The following is a 21,763-nucleotide window of genomic DNA, read 5'->3' as shown; positions in this document are numbered from 1 at the left end:
TCCCATATATCTTCATTCTACTATTAAGACTAAGTAAGGATGCTATTTATTATTCCTGCCATTTTTAAGATTAACACTTATTGCACCCAATCCTTTCTCAAAGTAATGACAAGTTTTTTCACATAGGTGTTTTAAATAATTATGTTATGTGTGCTTTTAAAATTATATTTTTACTATTTTATTTTAATACTTATAGTGAAAAAATGAATACTAAATGCAGAGATCCTTTAATACTATTTAGTATTTGAAAATGTAATTTAAAATTTCCCCCCTTCCGTTTACAGGAAAATGGCACCAAGGAGTGAATTGTGAATTCCGAACTGATCACTGCCACCATCCATTAAGACATGGATTTGACTATTTTTATGGCATGCCTTTCACACTTATAAATGATTGTCAGATAAATAAACCCCCAGAAGTAGATGCTGCCTTTAGAGCTAAACTTTGGGTTTACACCCAGGTAATTGTCCTTGGGATGTTAACACTTATAACTGGCAAACTTGCTGGCTTAATCTCAGTATCCTGGAAAATACTGATGTATTTGATTACTCTTAGTTTTCTGTTTTTCATTTCCTGGTACTCCAGTTTTGGATTTGTGCAGTATTGGAACTGTATCATGATGAGAAACTATGAAATTACTGAACAACCAATGGTTTTAGAGAGAACAGCAACTCTTATGCTAAAGGAAGCAATTTCATTTATTGCCAGGTAAACTAACAGCCATTTTCTTAAAGGATGTTCAAGAACTTCTTGAAGATCCTAAATCTTTTCTTACTCTAGCTTTTAGAAGTTTATTTTTTTTAAAAAGGCTATGTGATGAATTCATCAGAAATTTCAATGAACATGGAAACAAATTAAACATTTTCAGATTAGTTTCTATTCACAGAAAGAATGTACTCTGTAAATTTCTTATCATAGGTTCTAAAAGTTACCAAAATGGTTTTATTCTTTTAGAAACAAGCATAAGCCCTTCCTCCTCTTTGTTTCTCTGCTGCATGTCCATATTCCTCTTGTTACAACAAAACAGTTCCTTGGGAAAAGCAGACATGGCCTCTATGGAGACAATGTAGAAGAGATGGACTGGATGGTTGGTAAGTGAAGTATATTAAGTTTTTAAAATTTAGTGTTATCTTGAAAATTGAAAGTAATTCTTAAAACATGTTTCATTAAGCAACAAGTAATAATTTTTCCCTCCACCTTAAGATATAAGAGATTATGACATGTAATTTTTGAAAGAGTATATTTTGTTTTGTTTTGCTTTTATATCGACTTCATAAAAAATCCTCTCTTACCCATAGAGCAGCCCTAAAAACAACAACAAAAACAAGGGAAAATACAATTCATGAAAACTAGCCAATACTTTGACCAAATCAGTAAGAAAATACAATGTTCCATACACGTAGTCTCCTAGTTGTGCAAAATAAGGGAGAGATATTTTCTCATTTCATTTCCAGGGACAACCCTGGTCATTACAATTATATAATAAATAATTTTGTTTTCTTTTGCCTTTTTTTCCCCATTTACAGTATTATAGTTCAGGTACTACAAAGACATGTACATATATACAATGAAATATATTTTTGTGACATATATATGTTTATATGGTAGAACTACATATATTTATGGAAAAATAGAAAAACTACATCTATATTTATATATATTCTATAGGTATTCTATAATGTGTTATATATTATGTTTTGTTTCTATGTATTTAATGAACATATGTATACATTTACATACCATATATGTTTTCAATTTCTTCTTCCTTTTGCACCAATTCATCAATGATATACCATGCTTCTCTAAATTCTTAATATTCATTGTTTCTTATAGCACAATAATATTCATATTACTGTGCCATAATTAGTTTAACCATTACTTATTCAATGGATATCTACATTGTTTTTAAGTTTCTGCTAATGCAAAAAAAATAGTGTAAATATTTTGATATATATGTGACCTTCCTTTGTCTTAGATCTTTTTGGGAAATATGATTAGTAATGGTATCTTTGGGTCACAACTTAGACACATTTTACTCACTTTCATTTTTTAAATTTTATTTAAAATACTTTTCCATGGGCAACATGATTCATGACCCCACCCCACCCGCGCCCTTTCCTCTTCCTTCCCTACTCCTGGAGCTGACAAGCAATTACATTGGGTTATACATGTATCATTGTTCAAAACCTATTTCCATCTTATTCATATTTGGAGTAGAGTGATTAACTTCAAAACCATAATCACATCCCTATAAAACTACATGATCAATCATATATTTTTCTTCTGCATTTCTGTTTCCAACAGTTCTTTCTCTGGATCTGGATAGTGTTCTTTCTTATAAGTTTCTCTGGATTATCCTGGGTCATTGCATTGTTGCTAGTAGAAAAATCGAGTTGTTTTAAGTTGCATTTCTATAATCAGGAGGGATTTAGAACACTTTTTGATGTGCTTATTGACAGTTTTTATTTCTTCATATGAAAACTGCTTATTCATGTCCCTTGACCATTTGTTAATTGGGGAATGGCTTGATTTTTTTGTAAATTTCACCTAATTCCTTATATTTTGGGTAAATTAAACCTTTGTCAGAGAGTTTTGTTATAAAAATGTTCCCCCATTTGTTGTTTTCCTTCTCATTTTGGTTGCATTGGTTTTGTTTGTACAAAACTTTTTTAATTTGATATAATCAAAATCATTCATTTTACATTTTGTAATGTTCTCTATCACTTGCTTGGTCTTGAATTCCTTCCTTTCCTAAAGATCTGACTATTATACTATGTATATATACTATTATACTATAATACTATTCTATGTTCACCTAATTTATTTATGATTTCACCCTTTATGTTTGTCATTTACCCATTTTGAATTTATCTTGGTATAGGGTGTAAGATGTTGATCTAGACCTGATTTTTCCCATAGTTTTCCAATTTTCCCAATGGTTTTTGTCAAATACTGAGTTCTTGTCCCAAAGCTTGGATATTTGGGTTTATTGTATACTATTTTGCTGAAGAGATTTACCCCAAGTCTATTCCATTGATCCTCTCTTCTGTCTCTTAGCCAGTACCATGTTGTTTTGAAAACCACTGCTTTATAGTGCAGTTTAAGATCTGGTACTGCTATGCCCATATCCTTTACTTTTTTTTTTCCATCATTTACCTTGATATTCTTGATCTCTTGTTCTTCCAGATGAATGTTGTTATAGGTTTTTTTCTATAGTTTTCTATAGTTTTTTTTTCTCTTAAAAAGTTTTTTTTTTGGTAGTTTGATAGGTATGGTAGTATGATAGTAGATCAATTTGGGAAGGATTGTCATTTTTATTATTTTAGCTTGTCCAACCTTGAACAATTAGTGTTTTTCCAGTTATTTAGATCTAGTTTTAATTGTATTAAAAGTGTTTTGTAGTTTTGTTCACATAATTCCTATGTTTATCTTGGTAGATAAATTCCTAAATGTTGTCTAGAGTGATTTTAAATGGAATTTCTAACTCTTGCTGCTGTGTTTTGTTGGAAATATATAGAAATCTAATGATTTATGTGGTTTTCTCTTGTACCCGGCAACTTTGCTAAAGTTGTTAATTGTTTAAACTAACCTTTTATTTGGTTTCCTAGGATTTTTTAAGTCTGTCATCATGTCATCTGCAAAGAGTAATGTTTTAATTTCCTCAATGAGTAATCCCTTCAATTTCTTTTTCTTCTCTAATTGCTTTTGCTAGCATTTCTATTACAATATTAAATAGCAGAAGTAATAATAGGCATCCTTGCTTCACTCCTGATCTTATTGGGTAGGCTTCTAACTTGTCCCCATTGCAAATTATAATTGTTGATGGTTTTAAATATGTACTATTTGTTATTCTGAGGAAGGGTCCTTCTATTCTTATACTTTCTAGTGTTTTCAGTAGGAATAAGTGTTGTATTTTGTCAAAGGCTTTTTCTGCATCTATTGAGATAATGATGTTTTTGCTGTTGGTTTGATTATTGATATGGTAAATTATGTGGATGGTTTTCCTAATATTAAACCATCCTTGCATTCCTGGTATAAATCCCACCTGGTCATAGTGAATAATCCTTGTGATCACTTGCTGTAGTCTCTTTGCTAGTATTTTATTTAAGATTTTTACATCTGTTCATTAAGGCGACTTGTCTAATAGTTTTCTTTCTCTGTTTTTGGTCTTCTCAGTTTTAGAATCAATACCATATTTGTGTCATAAAAAGAATTTGGTAAGATCTTTCTTTGCTTATTTTGTCAAATAATTTGTATAATATTAGGATTAGTTGTTCTTTAAATGTTTGATACAATTCACTTGTGAATCCTCTTGCTCTGAGGATATTTTCTTAGGAAGGTTCTTGATGGCTTTTTAAATTTCTTTTTCTGAGAAGGGACTATTTAAGTATTCTATTTCCTCTTTTGTTAATCTAGGTAATTTATATTTTTGTAAATATTGACCCATTTCACCTAGATTGTCATGTTTATTGCCATATAATTGGGTAAAATAGTTCTTAATGATTACCTTAATTCCTCTTCATTAGAGGTGAAATTATCCTTTTCATCTTTGATACTGTTAATTTGATTCTCTTCTTTCCTTTTTTAATTAGATTTATGAGTACTTTATCTATTTTATTTGTTTTTTCAAAGTATTACCTCCTAGTGTTATTTATTAGTTCAATAGTTCTTTTACTTTCAATTTGATTAATTTGTCCTTTAATTTTTAGGATTTCAAACTTAGTTTTTATCTGGGGATTTTTAATTTGTTCTTTAAAAAATTTTTTTAAGTTTCAAGCCCAATTCATTGATCTCCTCTCTCTCTCAATTTTCTTGCGATAGGTACTCAGAGATATAAATTTTATCCTGAGTCCTGCTTTGACTGTATACCATAGGTTTTGATATGATGACTCCTCATTGTCATTCTCTTTAACAAATTACATAATTATTTCTATGATTTGTTTCTTGACCCAGCAGTTTTGAAGAATTAGATTATTTAGTTTCCAATTAATTTTAAATTTGCCTTTCTATAGGCCCCTCGTTGAATGTAACTTTTATTGCATCATGATCTGAAAAAGTTGTATTTATTATTTCTGATTTTCTGCATTTGTTTGCAACATTTCTTTGCCCTAGTACATGGTCAGTCTTTGTATATGTAGCATGCACTGCTGAGAAGAAGATATATTCCTTTTTATTCCTATTCAGTTTTCTCCAGATACCTATTACCTCTAATTTCTCTAGCATTTCATTCACTTCCCTTCTTTCTCATTTATTTTTTGGTTTGATTTATCTAGTTCCAAAAGGAGACGGTTGAGATCCCACATTAATATGGTCTTACTATCCATTTCCTCCTTGAGCTCCTTTAATTTTTCCTTTAGAAATCTTGATGCTATTTCATTTGGTGCATAAATGTTTACTAATGATATTTCTTCATTGTGTATTATACCCTTCAACAGACTGTAATTTCCTTACTTATCTCTTTTAGTCAGATCAATTTCTACTTTAGCTTTGTCTGATGTGATTGTTACTCTTGTTTTTTTTTAACTATTTAATTATTCTACTTTTTATATGCCACAGTCTGATGTAATCTGGGGTGGCTAAGTTTCCTGTCTAGTCCATGTTCCTAGGCCTCCAAAGTCCATCATTGTTTAGTGTTGAGGCTTGAATTCCTGCCCTTAGGATGTTTCTATTCCTTCAATACCAAGTCTGAGTCAACATGGGTCTCCAGAGCCAAGACCACAGCAAATATAGCTTCTCTCTGCCTGTATATTCCAGTGGTATGCTCAGAGATGCAAGCCCCAGGGCTTAGCAAACAAAATAAGGTTGCTGGCTATTGATTCCACTCAGTTTGCTCTGTTCCTGAGTCCTGGATCTGCTACAGTAGGACTAAGGCCAGTAAAGTCAGAAATTTTCCTCCCTACTTGTTCCAGGGTATTCTACTTCACTCCCAATTCCTATCTGTTTTTGCCATTTTTAGTATTGATTCTGTGAAGTTATTTATGGTTGTTTATTGGGGGTATTAAAAAAGCAAGGAAACTTCATGTTCTACTCTGCCATCTTCCCGCAATATATCTATGGTTTTGATTATTCTAATATTTTTTCTTCCATTTCATTTTCTTGGTGTGAGATGAAACGCCAGGGTTATTGTGATCCCTTAGCTATGGCAGGAGTTCTGTTTTGTGATAGGTGAAAATCCACCAAGTAGTGGGAGAGCAAACAGAGTGATGCTACAGTCATTGATCCAATCAGTGCCCAGGATACAGAACACAGTGCTGGTGAGGGGCACCCATGAGTCCCCAGCTATTGGTTAGAAGTTAGTTCAAACCCCCACCCACTCACCCAGGAATGTCTTTTCTGTCTCAAGTCAGCTCAGCTTTCCTGAAGGTAATAGAATGAGGCCAAAGGGACTGAACTGGCCAGCCACACAGCAAGAAAGGGTCAGTCAGGGCTGCCAAGCCTCTCCGACTCCTCCCTAGCTGGACACGATAGGGAAGGGCTCTTCTATCCCTGGGACCCACTTCTAGGGGCCCTGCCCAGCATCCTCGCTGTCCTCAGAAGTGTCCTGTCAATGTGTGTGTGTGTCTTCAAGAACTCATAGCATTTCTTCCCTCTGGCCTACTCTGTCCTCTTTGTTCAGTGTGACTCCCTTGTGCACCAGGCCCTGCCTCCTCTGGTATCTCTTCTCCCAACACTCCTACCCACCCACATTCCAGCCTAGTACTGCCTTCCCCAGGCTGCAATCTCAGCAGCTGTTCTTCCCAGCTCTTCTCCCTCTGTGGACAGCCTACCATATCAGGGGAGCCCCTGCTAGGATCCCTCCACCCTTTGTTCTTGCCCCATCCAGGCTGTGAGTCCACAGGCCTCATTCTTCCTCATGGGGAATGCATATCTGAGCCCTAACTTCCCCCTCTCCCACCCCAAAGATGGGAAGGATTGAACTCTAGGTCCTAGGGCCACAGGCCTTTGTCCTCCAGTAAGTGTTCTGTCCACTGAGACCCCCTTCCTGCCCCAAGCTCATCCCCATCCTGGAGTTTTGGATAGAAAAGCTTTCTTACTTCTTAGCCCTCCTGTGCCTTCAGGTCCTATGACTCAGCCCTGTTGTCCAAAGCACCTTGCCCCGGGACAGCTGCTCTCTTGGTTGGGCCATGGGTTTGCAGGGAGTTGCTATAGAATTTTTCATTCAATAAACTGGTGGTTTCTTAAAAATAATAATAATCCTGTGATATAAACATAATGTTGCAATATGGAATTAAATATATATTTTTTAAAAACCAGCAATACAGTGAAACCACAATAAATGAACCACGATATAGCAAGGGACAACAGTATTTTGGATTACATTTCTCTTATGTAGGGTCCCAAAGTTTTACTTTCTTTTTTTAAGTTTTTAAAATTAAAAATGTAGTGAGATTTTTGGAATAAGCCTTAATTAGTGATTTGAAAGTTTCATATAATTTTAAAGATAATATCAATTCCTTCTTTTAAGAATTATGTATATTTTTGATCATATACGTTTTGAAATGGCTCTTATTCTTATATATTTATGCTAGTTCCTCATTCATCTTGGATATCAAATTCATATCAGAGATAAATAATTAATGCAAAAATTTCTCTTCAAATCCAGAGGTTTTTTTTTTATCCCCATTGCACTGATTTTATTCATAAAATATTTCTATTTCAATTCTATTTGTCTTTTATGATTGCTTCTATCCCTATTTGGTTAAGAATTCTCTTCTCAACCATTACCATAAAAGGCACTTGATCTGGTTCTCATCTGGGAGTTATAATATCTGCTAAGATGGTTAATGTGGGTAAATGCCATTCTTGGCTTTAAACCTATAAAAATTGCTTAGAAAACTGTGACTCTACTTTTTGATTTCCAATTGGTACAAAGTATTTACTCAAACAAAACTACTCCTTTTCCTTCACCTCCCATTAGACTGGCCTGGCTCATGTTGTGGTTTATGCAGTATCTATGATTATAACACATTGTTTGAAAATGTGTTACAGTTTTATCTTTGAACCCTCCAAATATTTTTAGCTGCCTTTCTTGAGGTCACATTCCTTCAGTTCATCCTAAGTTACCTCCTTGGACATATTCCTAGTATTCATAATATAAAAATAAAACTAATCTCAAGTTATTTATTTACCACTGAAACATCTCAGTTTACTAATTTGATATACAATCACCATCCATTAATAAAAATGCACTCAGAGAACAAATTGATTATTTAAAGCCGCCAATAAAAGTTTTACATGTATATATATGTGTGTGTGTATATATATATATATGTAATAAAAGTTGTCTCTTTAGGCATTCACCAATCCCCTTTCATCCACTAGGATATATCCTTGTTTACTGTAACAACCTCAGTTGTTTGGAGTTTTATTATTTATTTGCTTTTGTTTTTTATTGTTCGTGTGTACTTGTGATTTAATTCATACACATGATATATGGATCTTGATTTCACTGGTATTTGGAATAGTAGGTGAGAAAGTGGACTCTACAGATTCAGATCAGACCTTGAGATTTGTCTGTGGTACATAAAGGCAAAGTGACCTGCCTATGATGACACGGCCAGCATCTGTCAGAAGCAAGATTTTAATCTAACACAGAAGGCAACTCTGATCCACAAGTCTAGATTCTTTATCCCAAAGTCCATGTATCCATAGATGCAAAGTAGCCTCTGGATTTCAGTGAACAGGCTCTTGGACTCCTTTTATGTCCCAAAAGAACCCCCTAAAGCACTAGATGTCTCCGCTGTTTCTTTATATCAAACTAAAAAATGTATCCACTGTACAGAAAAACACTGTAAAAAGGGTTTACATCTCTCTTTTCACAGGCCTCTCCTTCTGTATTCTTAAGCTACTTCAGGCTTAAAAAATGACTCAATGAGTTTTCATTGGCTTTCCTGCTCAGATTGATTTGGCATGCCTTTTAAAGGTTTTTGTATAGAAGGCATATTGGGAGAACTCAAAAACCATGTGGCTTTATTCTACAATTTTGGCTGCATACCCACATATACACACAATATTTTTTAAATACTGTATTGCTTACAATTAGTTTAACATTTATATTATATTTATGATTCATTATACCTCCTTTCTATCAAGTAGGCCCTTTTTGTTTCTACCATGTTGTTGTCAGTTTTACTTTTTGACTTTACTTTTGATTTCTTTATTACAGGTAAAATTCTTGATGCAATTGAACAGGAAGGCTTGAAAAACACAACATTTATTTACTTTACCTCAGACCACGGAGGGCATTTGGAAGCTAGAGAAGGACATGTCCAGCTTGGTGGATCAAATGGAATATACAAAGGTGTCAATGAATCTTTCCTTAGAAGATCAGAAAAACAGTGAAGAAATATTAGATTAGGTCAATAATGTCATGAAGTGAAAGGGGCACTTAAAGAAGGTACAGGAAAATTCAGTTGTAGTCCTGGTTCATCAACTAACTACTTTGAAATTTTGGGTGATTCTTGATTGGTATCCTACTTAAACATAGCATATTTATGGGCTGTCCCACAATGACTCCTCCCATCAACTGGAATGTAGTTGAGAGAACTGAAACTGATTTGAGGATTTCCTTTAGCAGAGCAATCTGAAAAGTATACCTCAAAGAAATACAGGATGTCCCAAAGCCAAAGCTGTTACATTTTTGGTTTTGATTTTGTTTTTTGGTACTACTTATTCAAATTGAAAATATAGAGTTGACAGAATTTAATGATGATATTAAAGAAAAAACTTAGACAATTGAGGAATGATGGCCTAGTGCCTCTTCTTCATGCTATATTCAAAGCAATAAAATATATGTGATCACTAACAAGGTTTACTTCAGTTCAATGATTAATAGTGTGTGTAATTTGATTTTTTAGGTTAGGAATCAATAATGCAGTTTCATGTTATGTTCATTTAGGTTTTTATAAATATATCCTGGTAACTTATTACTCTATCATTCAAATTGTAGGAGGCAAAGGCATGGGAGGCTGGGAAGGTGGGATTCGTGTCCCAGGAATATTTCGATGGCCTGGGATGTTACCGGCAGGTCAAGTGATTGATGAACCTACAAGTCTGATGGATGTCTACCCGACTGTAGTTCATCTAGGAGGTGGTAAAATTCCTCAGGACAGGTACAGAAATAACACAATTTATTTTGGAAGGTTTTTTTTTCCTTTTATTAATGTGTATTTTAAAGTATTTATTATCACTTAAGAATAGTAAAATTTTAGAATGATAATAGTCTATAATCTCTAGCACTAAATTAAGTGACATTTTGGGAAGAAATTTATGTTTACTTGTTATAATATAGGGTAATTGGGGATCATATTTATATTCTAAGGTTTCCATGCCTTTGAAAATCTTTTATAATTTTTCAAATACAAAAATGTCTCTATATGTCATAAATCTATACAAACATATTTAATTTTTCTGTTTCCTAGTGGCAATTATTTTAGCCTTATTTTAATATAAATGAACTCATAAGGTAAACTTTAGATTGCTTAGTGCCTGGAGAACAATGGCAATCATATTTATTTCATCTTTGTATAAATAACACTTAAAATCAAGACTAGCAAGGAATAGTTCTATACTACATGTTTGTCAAATTGAGAAACTATCGTAACAAAAGTTATAATTTTCTACAAACTTCAATTTTTCTGTATCTAAGATGATTAGGAAACATATTTACTAAATGACAAGCAAGATAAAAGTATTGCTATACATGTTGTGTGTGTGTGTGGAGGGGGGGCTTTATTAGGGTACATTTTTTAAAAAGAACAAAAGCCAGCTGGAAAAAAATGAAGAAATACCACTGCTTTGTCATTCTGAACAAAACACCTAATTTCAAGTAAGAATCAGTCAGGAATCAATTTTTAAAAAACTTATTCAAAATAGAAGCTTAACTTGATTTTCATCAACTTTGGCTATCCAACTCTATTTGCCAATTCTTCATAGTGAAAACATTAAAATAAAGACTGTAGATGGAATGATTATTTAAAGAAACATATTCAGTAGCAGTGGAATTTTTAAAATCTATGTCAAATACTTGAAGCAAATTTGACAGTTCAGGACTGTTTGAGTTTTGTTATGAGTTGAGATGGCAGATATTGACATAGCACAGCTGAGGAAGTATTGACTAACTTGCATACTCTCCCTTTAAACAGAGTGATTGATGGCCACAATCTGATGCCTTTGTTACAAGGAACTGTTGAGCACTCCAAACACCATTTCCTATTTCACTATTGTGGGATTCATTTACATGCAGCACGGTGGCACCAAAAGGATAGTGAGTATGATATTTTCTTTTTTTCTCACAACAATAAAAACAAATTCATTTCTTTATTATTTCACCTATAATAGAATTGGTTAGATTCTCCTTGGTCACTGTGTGTTTATAAAAAGAGCAAAAATTTTATTTTTGTACCTTGATAGATAAATAAATTATATCTAAAATATCCATTTCAATTATAATGAAAATTTTTAATTAAGGAATTTTGAGGTTAGGAAGAGGTAAGGGAAACTGATTTCATTGTTCTCATACAGCAGTTTTAAAAGTATAGACCAAGAACTGAAACCTTTTCAGTGTGTCAGCAAAATAAAAATTGTCATTACAATACTGACATTTTAATTTCTAATATGCTGCAAGATAAATATACATGTATATATATTTATTACATGTAATAAATATATATGGAAAATATATTAATGGAAAGATAGGCAAAGGAGACTAGAAAAGTGTCTTATTTACTCTTGTAAGTTTCATTCTTATCAATTAATTTATCAAATGAGATAATATTCTAGTGGTTAATACTGTCTGGCATAATACGTGCATATTTCCAGCCTCATATAGTATAAAAACCAAGGAAATGTGGTTATTTAGACTAAGAAGTCACAGCTAAGATATTACTACTAATTATGTCAAAGCTTAAAATGAGAAATATGAAATTTTCTGGTGGGAAATAATTACAGCTTGAAACTCATCACAGTAGAGAATTAAATATACTTTTGGGGGTAGAAGAGCTACGGTGAATTTTAGTGTGATTTCTTTTAGATATACAAAGAGTTCAAAATATGATGATTTAGAAAAATTTTATAAGAAAAGATAAGAATAATTTTAAAAATGATCCTCATATAGCTTAGTATATTATTTGATAAGCAAACTTAATTTATCAACATTCATAAAGTCTTCATTTAAAATGATACATTTTTTCTCATAATTACTAAGAAACAATTTCTGCTCATAAGGTAAAGACACAAAGTACTTTGTAACATAAGTGATTATAGGAGACTTCTCTTTCTCATCTGTATATTGTTTTTATTTCATACTAGGTAACAAAATCTGGAAGGTTCATTATATAACTCCAAATTTTCACCCAGAAGGATCTGGAGCTTGCTATGGGAGAGGAGTCTGCCCATGTTCTGGGGAACATGTAACTTACCATGATCAACCTCTGCTATTTGATCTCTCAAGAGATCCCTCTGAGACTAACCCACTTTCACCTGATACTGAGCCCTTCTATCATACTGTGATTGAAAGATTAAGAGAGGCAATAATGGAGCATCAGAATACTTTCCACCCTATTTCTCAGCAGTTTTCTATGAACAATATCATGTGGAAACCATGGCTTCAGCCATGTTGTGGTACATTCCCATTTTGTTCATGTGACAAGGAAAGTGACAATGCCCACACTGCTCTCTAGATATTTAAAAGCAAGTAGAGCATAGTCAGTTTTGAAGATTTTTAAAGGCAATTTGTTTTAAAAGGTAAGAGAAATCAAATCATTTTGGGCATCACTCCAAAATATTAGGACACAATGATTACAAATAAAGTCAGATCTAAATAATTAGATTGTAAAATCATAAATTGCTCAGGAGTTGATCAAGCCAAGATATTAAAACTGACAACCCTACCTAAATTAATTTACCTATTCAGATACATACAATCAAACTACACAAAAATTATTTCACAGGGCTAGAAAAAAATAACAATAAATTTAATCTGGAAGAACAAAAGGCCAAGAATGTCAAAATAATCAGTGAAAAATCATATGAAGGAAAGTGGTTTAGCTATACCATATCTCAAACTGTATTATAAAGGGACAACCATCAAAACAATCTGGTACTGACTGAGAAATAGGATAATGGATCAATGGAATAGATTAGGCACTTGATACAAAGAAGTAAGTGACCATAGTAATCTAATTTTTGACAAACCCAAAGATTTAGACTTTTGGAAGAACTCACTATTTGACAAAAATTGGGGGGAAACTGGAAAAGAGTGTGGCAGAAACTAGGCATAGACCAACACTCACACCAAATTCTAAGGTAAAGTCTAAATAAATATATGATTTAAAAATAAAGGTGGGTACCATAAACAAATTAAGGTAGCACAACATCGTTTATCTGTCAGATCTATGGATTAGAAAAGAATTCATGTCCAAAAAAGACATAAATAAATTATGAGACATAAAATAGATAACTTTTAAATTAAATTAAATTTAAATTAATTAAAAATTAAAATTAAATTAAAAAGGATTTGCAGAAGCAAAACTAATGAAACCAAGATTAAAAGGGAAACAACTACTTGGGGGGGGCGGCATATGGCAAACATCTCCAACAAAGACCTCATTTATCAAATATATAGAGAACTGAATCAAATTTAAAGAATACAAAGCAGTCCCCAATTGACAAGTAGTCAATGGATATGAACAGATAATTCTTAGATAAAAAAAAATTAAAATTGCCTTTAGTCATATGGAAAAAATGCTCCAAATCACTATTAATTAGTGAGATGCAAATTAAAACATTTGGAAGTACTACCTCACACCTATCAGACTGGCTAATAAGAAAAAAGAAAAGGAAAATGATGTGATTGAATGGTTTGGGGAAAACTGGGACATTAATACACTGTAAATTGAGTTGTGGACTGATAAAAGCATTCTGGAGAGCAAGTTGTAATCATTCTCAAAGGACCATAAAACTGTGCATACTTTTGGCCCAGCAGTACCACTGCTAGGCCTGTATCCAAAAGAGACCAAAAAAAAGTACATAGAAAAACTTATACAAAAATATTTGTGGTGGGGGAGGCAGAGTCAAGATGGCAGCATAGAGGCAGCAAAAGTTCAGACCTCTGAAAACCCTTCCTCACCAATTAAATACCAAATGCTCCTAGGGGATTGAAAACCAAATCTAACAACAGGACAGAGCTAAGGAACCCCTTGCTGGACTCAACTTAAAAGGTAAGCCTCCCAAAAGCCTGAATTCAAGAACACTCAGTTTTAAGGAGAAGGAAGAAGGAAGGTCCCAGGATGCCTACCCCACCTACAATGCTGAGCCTCCAGCAGTGGCTAGAATCTCTGGGAGAGCAAGGGTGCTAGTCTGGAGGGATATCTTGCAGGGAAAGCACTCCCACACTCAGGAGTTTGAACACGGGTAGCTGGGAGGCAGCTCTAGGAGAAGTAGAGAAGAGGCAGCCTAGTCACAGCAGCCGAGACACTCCATATTGCACCCCCTTCCAAAGGTTTTGGCCTCAGGGCACATTCAGCTCTGCAAGTTCAACTCAGCTGGGCTTAATCTATTCAAGCTTTCAGAGGGCAGGGAAGCTCAAGCTCCAACACCCCTCCCCAACAGACTATTGTGAGAGGCACAATAGTGCCTCCAAGGGTGAAGGTTGACAGAAAAGCCCCAAAGCACAGATTCAGCATGTAATGAGAGGAGCAAGAGTATAAACAACTACATGGGGAAAAGAAGGGGAAAATATGAGCAAATAAAGTATGGTCATTTAATAAAATAGAAGAATTCCAAGCATTCATAAAGAAAAGACCAGACCTCAACAGAAAATTTGATGCCCAAATAGGGAACTCAAGAGAATCAACAAAAAGTAATTAAGAAAGGAGGAAAATAAAAAAATGAAAACTTTTTTAAAGGGACCCAATAAGTTAAAATGATATGTATACCTACAAGAAAAAATATTTGGTAACTCTTAAAAATTGTAATTATCACCTGGGTAGCTGGAAGAATTATACTTAGAGGGAACAATGACACTGTATAGGATGAAGTGCCAAGACACAAATATGTATATAGATATATATATATATATGCATAAATATGGAGATATATATATATATATACATATATATAACTAGAGTTTTTTTTAAAGAGGTTAATACTAAGAGAAATGGGAAAAGAAACAAAATGAGGTAAATTTATATGTCACAAAGAAGGGCATGGAGGGAGGGGGGGAGAACATCAATACACTGGAAGGGTAAAGTGGTTGGAGATAGGAAATATTCAATTCTTATGTGCATTGAAATTGACTCAAAGAGGGAAGAACAATCAAATACATTGGGGCAGAGAATTGATTTGTGCCCGATAGGGAAATAGAAGGGTAACAAATGGACTGGTGGGCAGGGAAGCAATATGAGGGAGGGAGAGGGGTGGGGATTAGTTTAAAAAGACTGTAAAGAAAATAAGAGGGGAATAAGAAAGGAGGGGGGTAGAAAGGGAAGTAAGATAAGGGTGGGAATTGGACTGATTAAAAAGAAAACAATGGTGTAGAAGGAAGTAGTGAAAGAAGAAAGGGCAGGACTAGGAGTGAAAATCAAAATGCTGGGAAATACACAGATGGTAATCATAACTCTGAATGTGAATGAAATGAACTCATCAACAATGCACAAGTGAATAGCAGAGTGTTTTAGAAACCAAACCCCTACCATATGCTGTCTACAAGAAACACACATGAGGAAGGTAGACACACATAGGGTAAAAATAAGAGGATAGAGTCAAATCTATTGGGCATCAACTGATAAAAAGGAAGCAGGAATCACAATCATAATAGCTCAAGTAAAAAAATATATCGAGTCAAAAGAGATAGAGGAGGTAATTACATCCTTATAAAAGGCCATGTAGACAATGAGGAAATATCAGTACTCAACATGTATGCACCAAATGGAATAGCATCCAGATTTCTAAAGGAGAAACTAGTGGAGCTCAAGGATGCAAAAGACAGAAAAACTATACTAGTGGGAGACCCGAACCTTCCTTTATTAGAACTAGATAAATCAAACCAAAAAAATAAGAAAGAGGTGAGAGAAGTGAATGAAATCTTAGAAAAATTAGAGTTAGTAGATATGTCAAGAAAAATTAATAGGGACAAAAAGGAATACACCTTCTTTTCAGTAGCACATGGTACATTCACAAAGATTGACCAAGTACTGGGGCATAAAAACATTGCAAACAAGTGCAAATAAGCAGAAATAATAAATGAAATCTTCTCAGATAACAAAGCAATGAAAATAATAATTAGTAAGGGTATACAGAGAGGAAAATAAAAAAAATTAATTGGAAATTAAACAATATGATTCTCCAAAATTGGCTAGTTAAAGATCAAATCATAGAAACAATCAATAATTTCATTGAAGTAAATGACAATGATGACAAATCCTTTCAAAATCTATGGGATGCAGCCAAAGCATTACTGGGGGGGGGGGAAGGGGGGACTTATATCCTTGAATTCATATATTAACAAATTAGGGAGGGCAGAGGTCAATGGCATACAAATTTAAAAACTAGAAAGTGAACAAATTAAATATCCTCAGATGAAAACTAAATTAGAGATCCTAAAAATCAAAGGATAAATTAATAAAATTGAAAGTCAAAAAACTATTGACTTAATAAATAAGACTATAAGCTGTAAACCTTAAAATTTCTTAGACTTATAAATGTTGGAAATTTCACCATTGGGAAATTTCATACTTGAAAAATTTCCTATTGATAGTGGGTCTTGGCTATTGGAATGTGAACCCCATTGGCATGGGAGGTTCCTCCTCCTCCCTTCTTAAGATTACTTTAGGACAGAAACCTTTTGCTGAACAATGGAAAGGACTTTGACCTATGCTTAAGCATAGAACAGGAATTTCTTTGAGTCATGATTGATTTTAGAATTGATACAATGGAGATACTTGGAATGACAGAACCAAGTCTTGGAAATTGCAATCTCCACCCTACTCAGTCCTAACAGGATTTAGGAAGGGCTGCAGCATAGATCAAAATTTAATTATTCCAATCTCTACCCTACTCGGGGTAACAGGATTTAGGAAGGGCTGTAGCAAAAGATCAAGATTTAATTATTTGAGAATATGACCTCCAACAGACATGTGCAAAGCCACAGACCTCTGGGCAGTCCTGGGTTAAGCTAGAGCCACCATTGGCACAGGGAAAATGATGGACAGTGATTGGTAGATGTGAGAACTGAGGGGAGGGAACTTGGATGGTTTCCTTAAAGATAGAGGGGTCTGAGGACTGAAGGTTAGGGGGAGAGTTTTGGCTCTAAGTGGTTGGAGAGGTGCTCTGAGAAGCTTGCTCTGAAGGAAGCTGGAGGTGGAGGCCCTGGAGACTGTTTCTCCATTTTGGTCACGTGAATAATAGGGACTGATCTCCTTTCTTTGCCCCAGCTATCTAAGGGCTTGGGCCTTTTGGCCCAGCCTAAACAGAGGGGGTATTTAAGCCCTATTCCCTTCTCTCCCCTTTCTCTCTCTCTCTCTCTATCTCTATCTCTAATTCCTTTCTTCCTCCTGTTTGTAATTAAACTCTATAAAAGGCTGACGGCTGACTTGAGTTTTCATTTAGGAATTACATAGATGAATTCCTTGGCGACCTTAAATTAATATATATCAGTCTTTTAAAGTGATTTCCTTGTCACAAAGCTGGTAGTTTGAAAAAACAAATAAAATAGACAAAGTATTGGTCAATCTAGTTTAAAAAAGGAAAGAAGAAAACAAAATTAACAGTAAAGGGAGATCTCACCTCTAATGAAGAGGAAATTCAGGCAATCATTAAACATTATTATGTCCAATTATATGGCAACAAATATGGCAATGTAGGTGATATGGATGAATATTTGCAAATATATATATATGTACATATATATATATATATATATATTTCCTAGATTAACAGAGAAAGAAATAGAATACCTAAAAGAAACCCATATCAGAAAAAGTATTTGAACAAGCCATCAAAGAACTTCCTAAGAAAAAATCCCCAGGAGCAGATGGATTCACAAATGAATTCTATCAAACATCCAAAGAACAACTAATTCCAACATTATACAAACTATTTGACAGAATAAGCAAAGAAGGAGTTCTACCAAATTCCTTTTATGACACAAATATGGTACTGATTCCAAATCCAGGCAGGTCAAAAACAGAGAAAGAAAACTACAGACCAATCTCCCTAATGGATATAAATGCAAAAATCTTAAATAGAATACTAGCAAAAAGACTCCAGCAAGTGATCATGAGGGTTATTAATTATGACCAGGTAGGATTCATACCAGGAATGCAAGAATGGTTCAATATTAGGAAAACCATCCACATAGTGGACCATATTAACAAGCAAACTGGCAAAAATCACATGATTGGCTCAATAGATGCAGGAAAAGCCTTTGACAAAATACAACACTCCTTCCTATTAAAAACACTAGAAATCAAAGAAGGGCCTTTCCTAAAAATAATAAATAGTATATATCTAAAACCATCAGCAAACATCATCTGCAATGGGGATAAACTAGAAGCCTTCCCAATAAGATCAGGTATGAACAAAGATGCTCATTATCACCTCTATTATTTAACATTGTACCAGAAACACTAGCAGTAGCAATTAGAGAAGAAAAAGAAATTGAAAGTATTAAAATAGGGAATAAAGATACCAAGCTATCACTCTTTGCAGATGATATGATGGTCTACTTAAAGAAATGCCAGAGAATCAACTAAAAATAGTGGAAAAAACTAGTGGAAATAATGAGCAACTTCAGCAAAGTTGTAGGAAAAAAAAATAAACCCACACAAGTCATTAGCATTTCTATATATTTCCAACACATCTCAGCAACAAGAATTAGAAAGAGAAATTCCATTTTAAATCACCCTAGAAAATATAAAATACTTAGAATCAATCTGCTGAGACAGAGGAACTATATGAACACAACTACAAAACACTCTCCACACAATTAAATCTAGATCCAAACAATTGGAAAAACATTGATTGCTCATGGGTGGGATGAGCTAACATAATAAAAATGACAATCCTACCCAAATTAATTTACTTATTTAGTGCCATACCCATTGAACTACCAAAAACCTTTTTTACTGAATAAGAAAAAAAATAACAAAGTTCATTTGGAAAAACAAAAAATCAAGGATATCCAGGGAAATGATGGAAAAAATGTGAAGGAAGGTGGCTTTACAGACCCAGATCTCAAACTAATATCTCAAACAAAAAAATAAAACAGTGGTCATTAAAACAATATGGTACTGGCTAAGAGACCGAAGGGAGGATCAGTAAGTGACCTCAGCAAGACTGTCAATGATAAGCCCAAAGATCCAATCTTTTGGGACTAAAATCCACTATTTGATGAAAATTGGGAAAATTGGAAGACAGTATGGGAGAGATTAGGTTTAGATCAGCATCTGACACCCTACATCAAGATACAGTCAGAATAGGTGAATAACTTGAATATAAAGAAGGAAACTATAAGTAATTTAGGTGAACACAGAATAACATACATGTCAGATCTTTGGAAAAGGAAAGATTTTAAGACCAAGCAAGAGTTAGAAAAAAATCACAAAATGTAAAATAAATAATTTTGATTACATTAAAGTAAAAAGTTTTTGTACAAACAAAACCAATGCAACCAAAATTAGAAGGGAAGCAAGAAACTATGCAAAAAAATCTTCATAACAAAAACCTCTAACAAAGGCCCAACTACTTAAATTTATAAAGAGTTAAATCAATTGTACCAAAAATATCAAGCCATTCCCCAATTGATAAATGGTCAAGAGAGATGAATAGGCAATTTTTCAGTCAAAGAAATCCAAACTATTAATAAGCACATGAAAAAGTGTTCTAAATCTCTTATAATCAGAGATTCAAATCAAAATAACTCTGAGGTATTACCTCACATCTATCAGATTGGCTAACATGACAACAACAGAAAGTAATGAATGCTGGAGCGGATGTGGCAAAGTCAGGATGTTAATTCATTGTTAGTGAAATTGTGAATTGATCCAACCATTCTGGGGGGCAATTTGGAACTATGCCCAAAGGGTACTAAAAGACTGTCCGCCCTTTCATTCAGCCATAGCACTGCTGGGCTTATACCCCAAAGAGATAATAAGTAAAAAGACCTATACAAGAATATTCATAGCTGTGCTCTTTGAGGTGGTAAAAAATTGGAAAATGAGGGGATGCCCTCCAATTGGGGAATGGCTGAACAAATTGTGGTATATGTTGGTGATGGAATACTATTGTGCTCAAAGGAATCATTAACTGGAGGAATTCCACGTGCATTGAAATGACCTCCAAGAATTGATGCAGAGTGAAAGGAGCAGAAAGGAGAACATTATACACAGAGACTGATACATTGTGGTACAGCCGAATGTAATGGACTTCTCCATTAGTGGAAATGCAGTGATCCTGAATAACTCACAGGGATTTCCAAGAAAGAACACTATCCACATTCAGAGGAAAAACTGTGGGAGTAAAAACATGGAAGAAAAACACCTGCTTGATTACATGGGTCGAGGGGGATATGATTGGGGATGTAAACTCTACATGTGTAAACATCAACAACATGGAAATAGGTTCTGATCAAGGACACATGGAAAACCCAGGTGAATTGTGTGTGGGCTATGGGAAGGAGTGATGGGAGAGGAGGGAAAGAATATGATTCTTTTAACCAAGGAATAATGTTCTAAATTGACTGAATAAAATTTTCAAAACAAATATTTGTGGTGGCAAAGAACTAGAAACTTAAAGGATGCTTATTAATTGAGGAATGGCTGAAAAAGTTCTACTGAATGCTTGTAGTGGAATACTATTGTGCCCACAAAAAGTGATGAACAAGATCATCACAAAAATAGTTTTAAAGACATACTTGAAGTGTTGCAAAGTGAAATAAGTGGAACCAGGAGAACATTGAACACAGGAATAGCAATAAAATATGATGAACAACTGTTCATCAAAGGATAACATTGAGTCAGAATGGAAGTTTGTTTAGCAAAAAATTGAGAAGAAACAAGCTTGTTGAAAATTTAAGAGATTTTACTAAGAAAAACAACCCAAGGAATGAATGAAGAAGAAGCTGAAGAAAAAAATTCAAAATGGAAAAAAGTTAAATACCCTGCAGTTCTACAATATTAAACAATGGTAGCAATTTAGTATCACCAATTTGGACACAATCATCTTTGTCTCTTATGAATGATAGCACCTTTCTCCCAGCCATCCATTTTTGAAACATAAGCATCTTCTTAGTCTTATTTTTTCTTTCATTCATATGGATCCAATTATTCAGTAACTGTAGGCATACAACTCCATTCATATCTCTGGCTTTGGTTTCTTAGATCCTACCCTCAGTCTAGGTTGATCCCTCATTAACTTTGGATTAGATTTCTACATACCCGTTACAGTGTAGCACAGGGCCTATTATGTTTGTGCCTGTGCTACAAAAATTTTGTTTCAAATGTGACAGTCCCATGTTGTGTGATATATCTGAGGGAAAAATGATGTGACTGGAGTCAGAAAAATGTGGCTTATAGTTGATAGCTCCTCTAATGATGCCTTTTAGAATTTTATATTTTTACTATAAAAACAACTACAAACACCTCAAAGCACCATTGTCCTTTCAATTTTCTGAATGCTGCAACAAACCACTATAATTTGGGAGAAATTTTTCAAAATTTTTACATACATTTAAAAATTATAAACAATAGACATCAACTAAACTGAT

The 21,763-nt window shown here is 33.9% G+C and overlaps 1 protein-coding gene across 3 annotated transcripts in view; it reads left to right on the top strand.

Moving 5' to 3' along the window:
• LOC100010127 (arylsulfatase D) overlaps positions 1 to 17,583 on the top strand; it is a 37,923-nt gene extending 20,340 nt beyond the window's left edge. For all 3 annotated transcript variants that reach the window (XM_056807713.1, XM_007500967.3, XM_007500966.3), the window contains 6 exons: positions 285 to 708; positions 955 to 1,091; positions 9,167 to 9,301; positions 9,950 to 10,112; positions 11,145 to 11,266; positions 12,310 to 17,583. In XM_056807713.1, coding sequence (XP_056663691.1) covers positions 285 to 708; positions 955 to 1,091; positions 9,167 to 9,301; positions 9,950 to 10,112; positions 11,145 to 11,266; positions 12,310 to 12,680 — 1,352 coding nt within the window. In that variant the 3' untranslated portion in view covers positions 12,681 to 17,583. The remainder of the gene's footprint in view (positions 1 to 284; positions 709 to 954; positions 1,092 to 9,166; positions 9,302 to 9,949; positions 10,113 to 11,144; positions 11,267 to 12,309) is intronic.
• Positions 17,584 to 21,763: the final 4,180 nt, after the last annotated feature.

Source organism: Monodelphis domestica, chromosome 8 (genome assembly GCF_027887165.1).
Source record: "Monodelphis domestica isolate mMonDom1 chromosome 8, mMonDom1.pri, whole genome shotgun sequence".
NCBI classification, from domain to species: domain Eukaryota; kingdom Metazoa; phylum Chordata; class Mammalia; order Didelphimorphia; family Didelphidae; genus Monodelphis; species Monodelphis domestica.
This window is presented reverse-complemented; position numbering and strand designations above follow the sequence as displayed.